General features: G+C 38.0%; 2 protein-coding genes across 2 annotated transcripts; both read left to right on the top strand.

Moving 5' to 3' along the window:
- Positions 1-2,526: 2,526 nt before the first annotated feature.
- LOC141430537 (uncharacterized) lies at positions 2,527-7,808 on the top strand. The gene is made up of 3 exons (XM_074091285.1): positions 2,527-2,617; positions 2,797-3,059; positions 6,237-7,808. The coding sequence occupies exons 1-3, from the start codon at positions 2,566-2,568 to the stop codon at positions 7,290-7,292; spliced, it is 1,371 nt and encodes a 456-aa protein (XP_073947386.1). The 5' UTR covers positions 2,527-2,565; the 3' UTR covers positions 7,293-7,808.
- A 1,589-nt stretch (positions 7,809-9,397) lies between these two features.
- Positions 9,398-15,148, top strand: LOC141430530 (uncharacterized). The gene is made up of 3 exons (XM_074091278.1): positions 9,398-9,576; positions 12,592-12,854; positions 14,000-15,148. Exons 1-3 carry the CDS (start codon positions 9,516-9,518, stop codon positions 15,056-15,058), a joined length of 1,383 nt encoding a protein of 460 aa, XP_073947379.1. The 5' UTR covers positions 9,398-9,515; the 3' UTR covers positions 15,059-15,148.
- The last annotated feature ends 2,900 nt before the right edge of the window (positions 15,149-18,048 follow it).

The raw sequence follows: 18,048 nt of genomic DNA, 5'->3' as shown, positions 1-18,048 counted from the left end.
CGCCCCTTCTGGGATGTGCGAAAAGCTTTATTGTTGAATTTAAGAGTATAAAAAATTCGCATTCTGATAAATAACTTCAATACATACGTTTTTATTATATTTTATTATAATAGATGAATTTAAACATCCGTACACCGAACAATATACTATTTTTATCGTTGTGACATATAAGGTACGTAATAAATGAGCGTAAGTCGGTATGTAACTGCGGAGCACTCCCGACTGATAGTTGCCGAAGTATGCTGAAATATCAGATGGCTGGCTGTCATTACGAATATTAAGGAAACAAACAAATAATTTCAATGAAATATCGCAATTTACATGTTATTAAGGGGCTGTTTCACCATCCATTGATTAGTGTTAACTGACGGTTAAATGTGATGCCGTCTCTATTTGCTTTGTTCGAATAGACGGAGACGGCATCACATTTAACCGTCAGTTAACACTAATCAATAGATGTTGAAACAGCCCATAAGTATATTCGATCATGTAAATCTATAGTGTCGACAATAACGTTGACCTTTTTTATTTCCCGTGTAAAATGGCACCATCAATTAATTTCAGGACACGGGACTTTCTCATGACTGTCTTCACGAGAAGTAATAAAATAAACAAATTTAATCGAATAACGCATTTCATATATACTTATTGCAGACGATTATTTATGACTGTAGTAGGTCGTTACTCGTTAGTAATGCAGCCTTTTTGTGTAGGTATCTTCAGTTAAACATGGTCATATTAATTATAAAACTGGATTCCGAGAACACTAAGTATACGACATCGCTTTCCAATCACAAACAACAATAAAACGAAAACAATTAGTTTTGGCCTAATATGTCCAAGATGTAAAAGAAACTAGTGAAGATCATAAATTCGGTTTACTAATGTATCGGCGAAAATTATTTAGCAAATTATTAACTCCCAAACTATTTATCCCATATTTTTATTTAGGCGAAATGTTATTTCCCAACTCAGCGTTTCGCACTGATATCATTTCCCAACTAATGATTCGATAAATTATTATTATGCAAATTATTACCTGGATTTTTTTTAAGATGTCATTTATGTTTTCGTCAAATGTATTGATTGGCATACTTACCTTAATTTAGAAACTTATTGAATGGCATCCAACCTACTTTTCTCGTGTCATTTATCCTGGCTGCTATAAAAAAAACCTAACATCGAAGGCTAAGGCGGGAGCTACGCTCCGCTTCGCTCCCGCCTTAGCCTTCTGAACCTAAACTATCCAAGTCGCTTCTGTTCCGAACCGTCTTGCTCGCTCGCTTCGCTCGCTCGCACAAATCAAATTGAACTATAACTTTACAATGTAAACATGCCCAAATGTTATTTGACAATTTGTTATTTGCCTAAGCCAATCATTTGCTACATAATTATTTGCCACATAAATGTGTGATGAAGTAAAATTTTGCAATGTAAAAATGTTGCGAAATAAAAAAATTGCGAAGTAAAGTTATGCCAAATATTAGTTTGCCAAATTAAACTTTGGCGAAAGGTTGGTTGCTAAGTGAAATTTGGCGAAACATATTTCGCCGAAAAGGCAGTACACCCATAAATTCATACTGAGCCATTTAGTGAAATTCGTCAAACTTCAGTGACATCGACGCCATACAAAACACCTTTCTTGTGGAAATTTATAGAATTTGTGATCACTGTTTTTGCCATTGTTTACGCAGCAGGTTTCGTGACACCATATTTACTTATTTATTATATGCATAGATTTTTGCTTAATTAATGCACGAAAACGTAAATTTCACTAGCAAATAGTGACAGTTGGTCCGACGAAAAGTTTCTTGTTTGGCCACGGCGCGCGCTGCGATCGATTCGTGGTTCCCCCACCTCCTACTTTGCACCCAGCGAATAACTCGCGTTCCGGCCGTTTGTATGAAGACGGTGTACTGCTTCTTTTTTGTACTGTGACCTGTGATTAATATAGATAAACGACTAAGAAGAAGCTTTAAGTTAATGTTTTTTTCGAACTGATCTGATCTGATGCTGAAGCCGGAATGTAGACAACTATTAAAACTGTGTAGTTGCCTGCTGCCATTTTCCCAGGATTTTGTGTCTGAGTGCGGTCGGTGTTGTAGCCACTCAGTCCCCACTGAAGAATGCTCCTGCCCCTCCTCCTTCAAGTACGGTGGCCAACACACCGTACCCTTGGCACACGCCATGACTGCCCAGTTGCCCTTGCGGGCCCGTCTCTTGCAGGCCGGACACATCCCATGCGGCAAGGACTACAATCTGTCCTGCCAAATTTCCCATACCGTGCAATCTAAGTAAATTGACTGAATTAGTAGTTAGTCTTTTTAAGTAGGTTTTTAAATAGTTGCAAAAGGAATTAGGTATGAGACAAAACGAACCGACCAAACACTTTCCTACATCAATCGTTGGCGTAGCTTGTTTTGCCAATGAACTAGTAGGTACTACTGATAATGGTCCGATACATAAATTTGAATTTGCGTAAAATATATTTGTACGTTGTATGATAAAAGTTGACCCGTCAAGTGCGGCCCGAGCGGGTCAGTGTGTAGCCGCTCGGGACTCGGCATGCGACGCATCCGGGAGCTCGTGCTGGCTGCGGCCATAGCCATCGTCGTAGGTGCGTCACCAAATCCCTTTCAAATGTTTTAAACATTATACTTAAAGAATGTGAACTTATTAATATGATATAAAAAAAACTAGTTACATTCTGACTATTTGAGAACAACCTCTCGGAAAGCAAAGTTAAAGTTAATTCGTGTTCCATTTGGAAATTGTGACAAAATTTTTGTTCTACAGGGTCTCCTAATGAGGCATCTGAACAATCTCGACTTGAACACGGAGAAAAAAAGATGAGCGAATTGATCCTGGAGATGTTGGAGCATTTTAAGAAGCCGGACCCGGTAGGCGTGCCCGGCGCGGACATCCCGGACCCGTACCCGGTGCCCGACATGAGGCAGTCGGTGTCGTTCGGTACCAACATGGACTTCAAAAATACTCTCGTTCACGGAATAAGCAAATTTCGTATACTTCATATTGACGCCGAAATTGGAAAAATGGAGGTATGTTTTTATCTGGTCTACCTTTGTAGTACTACATAGAGTCATGAGAGTGTGGTAAACGTACGCAGTTGGTGGATGTACGCAATTTTGCTTGATTGCGTACGCTTACCTTCATCTCTGCGTATGTTAATCTCAAATGACTACTTAGGTACTTACTTAAATTGACATTTTAGTGACTATCGCAAAAGTCTATCAAGAGTTAGGCCCTTGAACAATGAGAAATAAATAAGTAAAATGAGAGTTATGAAATAAATAAGAGCGCTGTGGAATTGTGAGCGAAAGGGGAGGAGTAGGTACATACTCGTATCGTGTATAGGCGACTGGTAGATATACACTGACCGCAACGCCTTTTCGTTACGATAATAATACTTACCTAAATATTTGATTTGAATGACTTATTGTTTTCGGGGAATTCTAACGATTCCTTAATTACCTACCAGTAAAAAAAAGTCCCTCAAATCAGCGGCGAGAAGGCAAAGAAAAGCAGATAAGACCGAGTGAAACTTGTATAGAGAAATCCATAGTTCGTCACTTTTGTACCACTACCATGAGTTCACAGTGACCGTACTCGGTAGCGACGGCGTAAATTATTTGTATGGAGAATTGTACATGTACAGCGCCTCTACAAATAATAATTTACTCCGTCGCTATCGAGTACGGTCACTGTAATTTCATGGTAGTGGTACTGGTTACTAATTAAGTACTCAATTTACTAATAAAATTGCAATCGCGAAAGTGAGTTTATTTGATTATTCGGTTTCCTGTTTTAAATACTGAACCGATTATAGTAAAATTTGGCATAACATATCATACTAGCGACCCGTCCCGGTTTCGCACGGGCAAAATAAATAAAAAACGGCCAAGTGCGAGTCGGACTCCCGCACGAAAGGTTCTATACCTATACAACATTAGACATTAGCAAAAAACGGCAAAAAACCACGTTTACCCCTTAAATACTTATTTTTATTTTTATTTAATTATTTATTTTTAAAGTAAGTGAATATGAAAAAAAAATTCTGTGAATATTTCAACTACCTGTTGCCGTTATTAATATCGAGCGAGTAATAAAAAACCCGCCAAGAGCGTGTCGGACACGCCCAAAATAGGGTTCCGTAGCCATTACGAAAAAAATAAGAGAAGTCTCTTCGTTCCATTCTCCATACAAACGTAGTCCCGGTCTCTTTTGAAAACTAGGCAACAGAAATAGATGAAGTTTTGTAAGTATGGACTAGACGTAATTATCTATGCCTGTGGTTTTTCAGATTTTCATATAAATGTGTAATATCAGAATTACAGGAGCTCAAAAGTCGTCAAAAAAAAAGATGTCAACTTTGCACGAGAATTACAGACTAATAAAGCATTTTTACAAAAATCTAAAAACCACAGGCATAGAAAATATTATGAATACCTATCTTAGTTGTAAAATATCATTGATTTCCGTACTATACTTTTCGTATAATATGAGGACAACGAAACCCAAAATTCAACCGCCCAAATCTTGAAAAGCCTACAGCTATCTCGATATAAATTACGGACATCGTTGCGGAAGGCATGGGGGGACGGCGCTTATATCACGAGCGATAAAGACAGCAATATCGGAAACGAATACCTGACGCGGTCGCGCGACCGGCAAGGAAACTTCTCTCAAATATTTTTTTTCCAAGAATTTCGTATTTTGTACGGAATAATCCAAGTTTAGGCTGCTATTTACTCTTAAACTACTAATAATTCTCAAGAAAACTTAACCGTTATAGTATTCCTTGAAAGTGTGATATACTTACTACCATCCTGAATTTTTTCCAATTTTTCCACACACCGGTTTAGATTTTAGAGGAGGGGGGGGGGAGGGGCGCTCAATCTTAATGAAAATTTGCACTTTAAAGTTGAATATTTTGCAAACAAATCAATGAATCGAAAAATCGTTTTAGCAACCTCCTAATGGTTTTAAAAGACCTATCCAACGATACTACAAGATTGGATGAGAAAAAATAAAACACCCCCACTACGTCTACGCATGGGAGGCACTGAAAAAAATTTTTTTGTTTTTTTTTTATTGTACTATTTTGTTGGCATAGTTCACCAAAACAACGTTTCAAAACATCGTTTCAACATCAAAACATCGTTTTATTCATTCGTGCAAAATTACAGCTTTCTAGCATTGATAGTCCCTGAGCAAAGCCGCGGACGGACAGACAGACAGACATGGCGAAACTATAAGGGTTCCGTTTTTGACATTTTGGCTACGGAACCCTAAAAAGCGGGTTGTCTTACGCAAATCGACGGTAAAATAAACTAAACTTTTTCTATTATGTTCGAATAAACTGAGGTGTGAGTTCTTAGCTATAATATTGATTCTTGATTTTCTCTATGTGGATCTTCGAATTTACTAACAAAACTGACATTCTATAGACATTTTATACAAATAAAAAATTTCATAGATGTAAATGCCTATATACGTCTCAGTGCATGACACAGGCCTCCTCTCAGAATGAAAGGGCTTGAGTCGTAATACCGACGCGGGCTCATTGCGGATTGGGAACTTCACACACACCATAGAATTTCTCCGTAAGTGTGTACGGTTTCCTCACGATGTTTCCCTTCACCGTAAATTTCATGGAAGCATCACTCGCTATAGGTAAAAAAGTTATGCATACTTACCTACACAGTTTTATATTTAATCTGCTCTCCTGTAAAATCGTATAGGTACCTATTATCTTTTGGTTTGGTTTACTTAGAAGGTGTCGATATAATGTATTATGTAGTAAAATCATATATTTTGTATCTATAAAAATGCTAATTTTATAGAAATCAGCAAAATTTATTGTACTTATGCCTTTTTAATCAATCTGTCGAGGAACATTTAGCACTGGGTTATTATATGGGACGGCAAACAGGCCCAGGAAGGCCCAGGGCGCTGAATTTTAAATACGGTTCTGGCAAAATGCACCTGTTATGCGTGATAGCATAAATTCTTGCCTAGCCATATATGTATACGCAGGCGGCGTGTCCTATGCGTTTCGTTAATACAATTACGTTCGGCGGCGTAAAGTTGATGCCTATTTGTTTAGGCACTATTCGGAATTCAAAATTTTGGGACTTACATAAAATGAATGCCGTTATCCACCCATTAACATGGTAACAGAGTTTTGATGTTATGCATTTATATAACGTTTTCAGGTCAACGCTGCGTTGCTAATTGACAAGCTGCAAGCAAGAGGAAACTACACGATGTCCTCGTGGGTGAGCAGAGCCCGCGGGCCGTTCACGGTGGACGTCACCGGACTCAAAATCACCGCCAAAGCCAACTTAGGAGTGGAACGCGAAGGCAAACTGAGGGCTCAAGACATTGCCATCGACATATCCTTCAGTACAATGGCAGCTAATTTTGAAAATCTTGACTTTATTGGTAGCATGTTTCAAGGCCTCGTTAATTCCGCGGGAGCGTATCTTTTTGATTCTATTAAACCATACATACTCAAGGAAGCTTACACAAAGGCTAGAACTGAAATAAACAATAAACTTGATCAAGTAGCCGGTGACATGCAGTTCCCTAATTCGGTATCTCCGTTAGATATGGTAATCGCAGACGCAAGGAAAAAGGTGCGAGAAATGGACATGGACCCTTATAAAGTCAAGGATTATAATACCACCGTGAGTGTATTCACTGTAGTTTTATCCAATACCTGGATAACGGGAATATCGTCTTTTCATCGCGTTGGTAACATAACGTTAAGAATGCAGAATAACACTGTTATAGCTGATTTTGAAATAGGTACACAAAAGCTGTCAGGCAGCTTACAATGGGAGATGACAGCTATTAGAGGCCTTATGACAAAAGCTGGCACGGCTTCATTTACTGTTGAGTATGTGAGTGGGAGGATTGTTTTAGCTCAACCTCTGGACACTAGGAACTGTCCTGAATTCAGAGATTTAGACTTAGAAATAGGTAACATTCAAGTCCGTTGCGATGGAGCAGGTACCTTGGATTACGTGATAGAATTATTCGTGAACGTTTTACCAAACCTTTTACGATACCAAATTATGGACGCTTTAGAAGGCCCGATTAGAGATAAAGTCCAACAAGAATTAAACAAAATTAATGTAGAGGAAACAATTAAACAAGAATTACCTAGAATCGACGAAATGCAAGAAGAAGGGTTCAAGTTGTCGTCGTTAAAAGATTCCCCTACAAGTGTAACGTCCTACGACGAAGATGATTTCTTTAATTTTTAAGTTATTTCTTTCTTATGCGTTTGGCTCGAAGCACAGTGGCGCACCAGCGTCTGCTGTGCGTCGCACTCGCACCTGACACCGCGGCCCCCGGCCCGCGGGAGTGGCGTCTGCTTGTGAGCCACCGAGACCGAGGCGCGCAGCAGTCAGGACCAAAATATGTGTTGAACCATTTATGCGCTGACCACCATTGTCATTTGTACTATTTTATGAATTAAAAATTAAGTTCCTATTTTTGTAAAGTTGCAAGTTATTAATTATACTTAAACGCCTACACATTTAAATGGAATAACAATGGAGTTTAATTGAAAGGCTTAAACCTCAATCTACAGCATGTATGTTTAATATTACCCCAAATTGTAACCAGACCTAGGTGTTAGTGCTATGATCCATTATGGCAAGATTTTTTTTTCTACCATTCTGTTTTTCCTTATTAAATAGTTCATTCAGCACGCAATGTTATGGATAATAAGGATCCCTATATGCTATATGTGGTCTGAAATAAATATTTTTTATTTATTTTTATGTATCACTAGACCTTGTCTTACCGACGTGACGTCACAAGTGATATCTATTGTTTAAGATTATTTGCTGTCAATAAAAGCCGACATTTAATTTGGTATAAGTTTGAATTGATACTAAAATAAAATTAATCACTACGATTTATACGCCTGAGGTAGCGATTTGTCGTCCTTGAACTTCGAGGCAGGCGACACAACGGCGTAAAAGGGATTGACGTACCTACATAATCCATGTCTACTTGCTGAAGAGTTTGAACCACTTTTGTTATTACCATACCAATCTTAAATAAGACGAGGATTCTGGAATGGCTCCCTGGGAATCGCTCCCTGTATAAAGTTATGGCTTGCCGCCAACTTTGTCCGGCTTCACCATAAATTAGAATCATATCGGTTAGTTCCCGGGAACTAAAAAAATTTTGTACAGAAATTGACGTCAATACCAAGTATTTTATTTTAAATTGAATTTAGGCTATAACAGCATCCTATCTTACCAAATATTGAACACTAAAACATAGTCTACCTAAGTTTGCTGAAATGGGTTATCATTAGGTTGGTAGTTAGATTATGACTTAATATTAATTTCGTGTGTAGTAATACTCCCTGATCAAACTTTTTATTCAAGTAGCCAATAGTGACCGCTGTAGGATTCCTACAAAACCCTAGAATTGCAATGTATTTTAGCCGTTACCATACAACAAAGAACGCAGTGATGCAGGTCTCAGAAGGTCTATGGATCACCGCACTACGGTTAAATATATACTGAGGGGCTAAAATCTGGCCTTCAAATGTATGCCGAATTGGCCAAGGGTGGGCCAAATTTTGTGACGTTTTTAACGCTTTATTTATTTTGTGGTGAGTGAATCTCAAATTTTTTTTTTAAATATCTCGCACAAGTCTCTTCTGCTCTGATAGTAGTAGGCAGTAGACTGATAAACGGAGTTATTCTGTGGATCGGTGATTATCACACATTCCCTTTATTAAAATTTGCGCTGTAATGTGAGGTCTTTCTTCCAGCCTTTCATTATTTTACGTAGGTAACTTTAAATTACCCTAATAGGTTCTGATTCCCACAGCGGTTGCAAGGAATTATCTTATAGGTAAATCATATCTTATCTTATCTAAAAACGGTTTTTTTTTTCAGGAATGCAGATCTTTTATTAGTAGTTATTTAATAATCCGGTATTTGACAACAGTTGAATTTATCATATCCTGTATATTATTATAAAAATATAGATATACAGACAATGTTTAGCGAAGAGAAAAAATAATTCGGTTATAAATTGGATAACTGTTTACAATGTATGTTAATTAATTCCTGGTGAGTACTTTAAAAGCAGAATTCAGGTGTCAATGTCGAACAATGAGTAAACCACATTGATTCCAAGTTTTTAAAATAAAAACTCATTTGCCAATATAAACAAAGCGCACCCATTAAGTTATTTTATTAAATGCCTCTGTAATTATGGTTTGAGCAAACAATATAAGTATGTACTAAGCACCTCGTCCTCAATCAACCCTATTTTGGACTTGATGTGATCCATTAACTAATTAGACAAACAAAACAAATGTTGCAAGGGAGCTATAAGTATCGGGTTCGATAAGAAACTAAGGCACAGTGTGACGTTGCACTTTGCAGCCAGATAAACTGTGACCCGTCCCGGTCGAATTGAATTGAGTGTAGTGCAGTGTCGGACGGGAAGCCAACATGTGGGGCCGCAGCGCGTGGGTGCTCGCCGCCGTGTGCGCCGCCGCCGCGCTGGACCCAGGTGCGTGATCCTTTCCACTGACTCAGAATCACCGAATTTGTGTTTAACTTTAACTAACATTAAAGTCCTTAGGCTGTCCATGGTCACCGCTAAGCATACAAACGACACACGAATCAACAAAAATTGTGTTTGATCAAGCATTTACGTCTCATCTTTATTGGACAGATAGTCAGATTACAAAGTGGACTTCCGACCTTTCAGATATTGTTCTACCTTGGATAGCAGATTTAATATTGTGATATACTTATGTTTTTACTAGCCTAAGGAAACCCTACATGGTACTATACGTAACTGGTAGTGTACCTACTCGTAATATTATTATGCATAATACTACGCATAATGTTATATGTTTAAACCTACGATTCGGTCAGTCATTGGCATGTACTTATTTTATTAAGTGCCCTATTTTAAGTTAACATTGTTAAGCGAATGTTTACGTGTTTGCATTTATACACTCAACGAGCAATGAAATCATTATTCTTCAACGAATCTGGATAGTTTTCATTGCTCTTGACTTTTTCGCGACCGTACACACTAGATTCCACTATGATGTTTTTTTACAGTAACTATATAATTAATTATATTCAAGAAAGTTTCATCTCATCTTTCTACTTTTATTTCTGAAAAGTATAATTTTTGTGCCTAGCACCTCAAGAGAAAACTTCATGTTTCCTCCAACGCCAACGTATATTTTATAGATCGACTAGCTTTTTCCCGCGGCTTCACTCGCGTTAAATTTGAAGTTGCATACATTTACTTTCTGCGATCCTTTTTTTCGTATTTTGATTGATTTTTCGGAGGATTATATGGAAATAAAAATACAGGCAGACGTTTTTTAGATTCAGACAGATGGTGCAAATTGTGTAATTCCAAAATTAACCAACATAATTAATCATATTCGTACCAACTTTGGAATCATCATTATCATGTCAGCCGAAAGACGTTCACTGCTGAAAATAGGCGTCCCCAAGGCTAACTTTGAAATGGAATATGGAATTTTAGAAAACGTTAATAGTAGTTAGATACGCGGTTCTTTTGTCCGCGACTTCGTTCACGACATAGGATTATTTCCCTCTCAGAATAAAAATAAGTGCATTCTGTTCACAGCCACACAGCTGTCCCTGTAATGTGAAACAGGCCTCTTTTATCTAGGGAAATCGCCAAGTTCCCGCGGGATAGATGTAACTCTTTAGTTTGATTTACAAAAAAACTTTCATTGACTGAAAGCTACACTGTTTTTCTACTTTAATGCCGAGAAATTGTAAAGTTTCTGCGGGACATGAATTACTAAGTATTTTGTTCTATTTTAACATTCTTAATTGTCAATGAGAGGCATGTACCTATCTTTGAAAGAATTTTGAAAATCAGCCCCGGATTTGTATTCACTTATCGCGGAAATTTTGCATTTTTTCTTGGAAAAAGTAGTCTATGTCAGTCGGGCGTAATGTAGCTTTCTTTACAGCTTAAGTAATAGCTAGTTTCCGAAAACTTTTATTTTAGTTTATTTCACCTTTTTAGCTATATATTTTAGTCTCTCATCAAGTCATGGGTACCTACATCAAAACTGAACGTACATGTAAAATTTCGTATCTGTGCTATCAATCCTTGAGGAGTTCCATCATAAGCAGACGACCCTGGCTGCAGCATTAGGTGGTGTCTATTATAAAAACGCATTGTCATTGAAATTAAACAATTGAGTATAGTTTTTTTGTGTGTGCCATTGACTTTTGAGGAGTTCCCTTCTACGGTGACGATCTTGGCCAGGATGAGCAGGATGTCACTGCCAAATGATTGGATTATTATCATATTTATATCAGTTTGCAAATCTCCAGTCCCTAGTTTTATTAGTTTAGATTTCGAACTCTACGTCCCTATGAGGCCGTATCCTAAAAGTGTATTAATAATAATAATAATAAATAATAATAAATTTCTTTATTTAGGCATATATTTTTTTAAACCCATACAATTTAATACAATTAAAATTAAAATACAATTACAATACAATTACAATATAATTAAAATACAATACAATACAATTAAAATACAATTACAATTAAAATACAATTACAATTAAAATACAATTATGACCTCTCTAAAGCTTAGAAACCTTGCGGCAGAAACTATGCGGTACAGTACGATTACTTGGAGTTAACACTTGACAGATGGGCGTGCCTTCAGTCAATTTTCAACTTTGAGGTCATACAAATAAAATAGTTTCCACATAATCTGTAAACGTGGGTAGCGGTATATACTAAAAATGGCTTCATTTGCATGACGTTAAAGTTGAAAATTGACTGAAGACATGCCCATCTGTCAAGTCTTAACTCCAAGTAATCGTACTGTAAGTAGGTACTAATATAGTACGGTGACTTTCAAGACTTTTATTTGCATTATTACACCAAGCTTATATGTAACTTCAACCTTTTTTGAACAAAATCGGATTGAGTTTTCAAACATATTATGTCAAAATAAAATGTAATTTAAATCAAAAGCACTAAGGAGTATTGATATCAACTTCGAAGAAAATCAACCCCAAAATAACTTTCTTCCCCTTTTTAACAACTTTAGGGGCTGAATTTCAATAAAATACGAAACTCATTTTCCATCAATTCTGCTAAAGAATGTTTATGCATGATTTGAAGTAGGTAGATTGGACCAAGAAATCACGCTGATCCTTAAAACCTTCGCCCCCCTTTTTCACCTCCTTGGGAGTAGAATTTCGCAAAATCCTTTCTTATCGGATGCCTAAGTCATACAAAGAACACACCCTCCAAGTTTCAGGTCTCTACGATCAGCAGTTTAGGCTGTGCGTTGATCCGTCAGTCAGTCATTCATTCAGGACAAAGCATTTTATATGTATAGATACAATATACCTACCTACTGCTCTGCTTTGTAGGCCATTCACTTGACGAATATAAAGTTAACTAATCAAGAAGCAGGTTCAAGCCCCATCAACGGCTTTACCTCAAACTAAGAGTATTTGAATATATATTTGTTCCATCGGTAATTTTCCAGATATTTCTCTTCATACGACTTCTGAGGAACAAGTTATTGAGGGAGAACAACGACTCAGCGAAACAATTTTACAGATATTGGAACATTTCAAACAACCTGATCCAATAGGGATCCCCGGGGCAGACATACCGGAACCCTACCCTGTGCCCGACATGAAACAAACTATATCTTTTGGCACCACTTTGTACTTTAAAAACACGGCTGTCCATGGAATAAGCAAATTCCGAATACTATACATCAATGCCGAAATTGGAGCCATGGAGGTTAGTATTAAAGAAAGAAAGAAAGAAAGAAAGAAAATACATTTATTCACAACACAAGACACAACAATAGTATTAAGTACAAATAGACAACACGTAGGAAAGTATGTGTCATTGCGGTTGTGAATCGGACACTGGCTCAGCATAATGCTGAAGCGTTAATAATAAACACCCCAGCGCTGATTTTCAGCCAGCACCGTTGGTGACCCTCGGACCGCTACAAAGATATACTACACAGTTTTATTACTATACATAAGACTACATAAATAGAAAATTTGTAAACAATGAAACATATTAATTATTTTATGGCTTTGAAAGACATTAACATTAGTACATAAACATAATTATTATAACTATTATACACTCACACACACACACGCTACACACACACGTTTATCATTTCATTACACAGTTCATTTAATACTTGTGTAAGTAAAATATGTTTTACGTTAATAAATATTTTGCGCAGTATGTATAAGTAGTTTAGCTAATAATACATATAAAGTATGAATGATCACAAGTAAGAATTGAGAAAATATTTCAGAGAATATACAGAGTACTTCATTATTCAAGTACCTACATCATTTTACAACTCCTATCGCCTAAAGTGGCTTCTTCGCTTGCACAGAAGAGTACTTTGCACACTTTTCTTCTAACGAAATAATTGACCTGGAGATGGTGTATCAAGTATGGCGGTTCTTTTCAATTACGGAATGACAAAAAAGAAAATAATGGTCTTACCGGCGGCCCAATCGCGTGGGCGTTAATCGAACGTGTCGGTTAAATAAGAGGTGTCGAACGATTTGTTCCACAAAAATGCTTGTATTTTCCAATAGTCGTTAAAGAAAAAGAAGGTGGTGGTGGTGGTGGTGGTGGTAATGTCATATTTCTCCGGTGTGACTTACAGCCCGCTATACCGACGCGAAAACATTAATTAAAAAAAACAATTCAACCATTTGTTCCATTTTTGTAAAGCTAATCATCGTCGAGTAGCCATTCACGAAATACACCATGCCATACTTTTCTGGCGGTTCCAAATGGCCGCTATACCGCCGCAAATCTAAAATATTGATTTTCCAGCGAATAACTTATTTCTCACAAAATTAAAGAAATTTTGCGAGCTTACAAATCACATAACCGCATTTCAGGTCCATGCTGCCATGCTGATCGACAAACTGCAAGCAAGAGGGAACTACACGATGTCGACATGGGTCAACAAGGCCCAGGGTCCGTTCACGGTGGACGTCACCGGACTCAAAATCACCGCCAAAGCCAACTTAGGAGTGGAGCGCGACGGCAAACTGAGAGCACAAGATATTGCTATCGACATATCATTCAATACTATTTCGATGAATTTTGAGAACTTAGGTTTATTTGGAAGCATGTTCCAAGGAATCGTAAATTCCGTCGGAAATTTTTTATTTGATTCTATTAAACCTTACATTCTCAAGGAGGCTTATATCAAAGTAAGAGCTGAAATCAATAAGAAACTTGAAGAAGTAGCAGGTGACATGCAATTCCCGAATTCAATTTCACCTTTAGATATGCTGATAGCAGACGGTCGCGGGAAGGTGCGCGCTTTGCAAATGGATCCTTACAGAGTAAACGACTATAATGCTACTGTCAGTATATTTTCGGTTTCTTTATCGAACACCTGGGTTACTGGTGCATCTTCATTCCATCGAGTTGGAAACATAACATTGAAAATGGAAAATAACACAATTATAGCAGACTTTGAAATAGGTACTCAAAAACTTGAAGGCACTACTCAGTGGGACATATCCGCGGTGGGGGGCTTGCTCTCGAGGGCCGGCACTGCGGCTTTCTCGGTGGAATACATCAGCGGCAGGCTCGTGGTGGCGCAGCCGCTCGACACCCGCAACAGACCGGAGTTCAGGGGCGTGGATTTAGAAATCGGTAATATCCAAGTGCGATGCAACGGAGCTGGCACATTAGACTATCTTATAGAACTCGTAGTAAATATTTTGCCAAATCTTTTAAGATATCAAATAATGGACGCCTTGGAGGGCCCCATTAAAGAGAAAATACAAACGGAGTTAAATAAAATTAACGTAGAAGAAACCATCGTACAAGAATTAATACCGAAATTAGACGAAATGCAGAAAGAAGGGCTGCGGTTGTCAGCGATAAGAGGTGCCCCCGTCACCGTTCAATCATATGACGAAGACGACTTTTTTAATTTTTAAAAGAAACTGATTTACTGCTTAATTTATTTATTTTTATTTTTAGGACGAAAAACAGTGTATATTTAAAAAAAAATATAGTTTATAGCTTGGTTCTTGCGTTCTACTTCAGAAAATTCATTAAAGAAAAAAAAAACTGTTGGATACCTACCAGACATCATTAGCTGGAAGACGTCCACTGTCGAACGAATGCCTCCCCCTTAGCCCGTGTTCAAACCAAACCGACTGTAAGCTGCCGAATGTGAGTAGGCTCACTGTGATAATAGGTAAAGATTAACGTTATAACGTATTGTCGGTTAGATGTGAACGAAAAAGTGAATATGTACGGAAATACAATAAACTATGCGTAACACCGGCGACTGACAGTTAGTTTGGTTTGAACACGGCCTTAGAACGCCTCAGGAACGACAACTGGTCACTTGCATCCACCGATTACCTTGTTCTAATTAAGTAAAAATGCATTTAACACAGACTTTGGTCTGCAAATGTCCAATTTAACTATTTAAGAAAATTATCATGATAGGTATTCAAACAATCGTCAGTTACTATACCGGGTGTGGCCTATATATGAGCAAATAATTGAAACATAGATCATACTCGTCAAACCGAACAACATTAGTTAAAAATAGTTAGTTTTTTTATTTTTTATTACACTTTTAAGTTTATTCGAAGAATCAATGTAAAGCAAAATGCTTGATATTTGTAGCGTGATAAGGCGACGTCGGAGGTTCTAGGATGGCGTACATCGATAGCAGTGTTTAATTTGTATGAAAAAAGAAGATTCAAAGACTCCATTATTTTTAAAAGTCTCTCAACTAATGTTGTTCAGTTTGACGAGGAGGATCTATGTTTTAATTTTTTGCTCGTATTACAGGCTACACCCGGTATTAACCAAATTCACTAATCTTCAGATCTTTTATTTACCTACAATAATGCAACCTCCATAGGAGTGGTTCATCTGGGGGCAAGTACCCCCGCCAAGTCGAGCAAATGAAATGAAATGACATGAAATTAAACATTGTCAGATTTATTACCTATTTGATAGTTTACATTTTTTATCTAGGTAAGCAACACGAAACTTAGTTCAGAAGCAACATTGAGGGTTAGCAAATCTGGTTACTTGGTTAACAAAATAGGATCAAAATCGCATATATTGCAACCAGCAACCAATCCTTGCAGAAGAAGGAAGTTCATCACACCATTACCTGTCAGCGTGTCTCTCTTTAACCGACTTCAAAAAAAGGAGGTTATCAATTCGGGTGTATTTTTTTATGTTTGTTACCTCAGAACTCAGAACTACGTAATTTATGAACAGATTAAAGAAAAAAATCGTTTGTATAGGAATGCCTTCAATTAGGTCCTATAAGCACCAAATCAGGATCTTATGATTGGATCCTAAGGAAATCGAGGGAACTTTTTTTTTTATTCGACTGGATGGCAAACGAGCAAGTGGGTCTCCTGATGGTAAGAGATCACCACCGCCCATAGACACCAGCAGCAACAGGGGGATTGTAGATGCGTTGCCAACCTAGAGGCCTAAGATGGGATACCTCAAGTGCCAGTAACTTCACCGGCTGCCTTGATCTCCACGCCGAAACACAACAGTGCAAGCACTGCTGCTTCACGGCAGGATTAGCGAGCAAGATGGTGGTAGCAATCCAGGCGGACCTTGCACAAGGTCCTACCACCTGCAAACTTCAAATATTTTAGGTACACCGATGGTAATTTCGATATATTTAAGTAGTATTGTACCTAACTCGTGTATTTGCTCTTGAAAATCATCATTTGGTAAAGTGGAACTGATGATGAAGACCACATTTGACCAACGGAGATACTACTCAATAACAAGTACTTCACGGGTTGAATTTCAATTACCGTGAAATGGAACGGGTGGTGAAGCACCAGGCAGAACTCCTCAACAATAAACGTCTCTGCATCGGGAAAAGTAATCTTTCGTAAAAAGTGACGAGCAGTGGACATTAAACTATTGTACTTATTTTGAATTACTGTACACCAAAAGCGTGAAAAAAAAATTACAACAAAAAATTGAACTGACTACAAAAAACCATAAAAATAATTTTCTACCAGTCTGAAAGTCGGTGCCTCAGCATGAGCCAGCAGGAGTGATTGAAGCCCAATACACGAGTATAGTATATGTAGGTGAGACAACACCGACTTCAGACTGGTAGATAATTTTTTTGTAGTCGATTCAATTTTTTATTGAGTATAAAATTTTGTAGAGTTTGCTCTTCTCGGTTTTTATCTCGGCCCAAAACTTACCCGGCCTCTGCAAACATGGCCAGCTTACTTATATTTCAAATAAGATGCTTTTGAGTGAAGCCGACACGTTGAGTCAGGGAGCACGGGCCGATGTTCTGAACGCGATCCACTGGTTTAAAGGTTATAACTCATTAGAGCCACCCGGCACCCGACCAGCACCGCCTCGACTTTCGGCGTCCACTCGTTGTCGACAGGTAGTCCACACGCGGACGGCGCGTTGACAACGAGTGGACCTCGCACGGTCCACGAATTTCCGAGTTCCGAGTAGGGTGGGTGTCAGGGGGTGGAGAGCGCCGCAACCTCGCGATTGAGGGGAAACGGTGACGCTACGGAGTTGATGTAGTGAGCGCATGCCTTACAAATCCATATGAAAAATATTAACCACTCGAGGCGAGGCAGTGCTGCTCGGGTTCCGGGTGGCTGTAATGTGCTGTAACCTTTACAAATACATAGCATGCTGTAGAGGAAGTCTTGTTTAGATTCTTAATACTTAAAAAAAACCTGGCGATGTCTGCTTTAATAGTTCAAAATCCACGTATTTTTGCTCTACTTTTTACTTAGTATTAGAATAAAGTAAGTGTTAAATAGATTTGGATAGAAACGAATACCGTAACTGCAAAACTTGTGCGAGTGTAGCAAGCAATAAAGTTGTGTGGGTCATTTTTGGTGGGATTGATGCATGAAACCGGTCGAAGTGAACCAACGGTACCATG

This window comes from Choristoneura fumiferana, chromosome Z (assembly GCF_025370935.1).
Source record: "Choristoneura fumiferana chromosome Z, NRCan_CFum_1, whole genome shotgun sequence".
Classification (NCBI taxonomy): domain Eukaryota; kingdom Metazoa; phylum Arthropoda; class Insecta; order Lepidoptera; family Tortricidae; genus Choristoneura; species Choristoneura fumiferana.
Note: the sequence above shows the minus strand (reverse complement) of the source record. Positions and strands in the feature narration are given on the sequence as shown.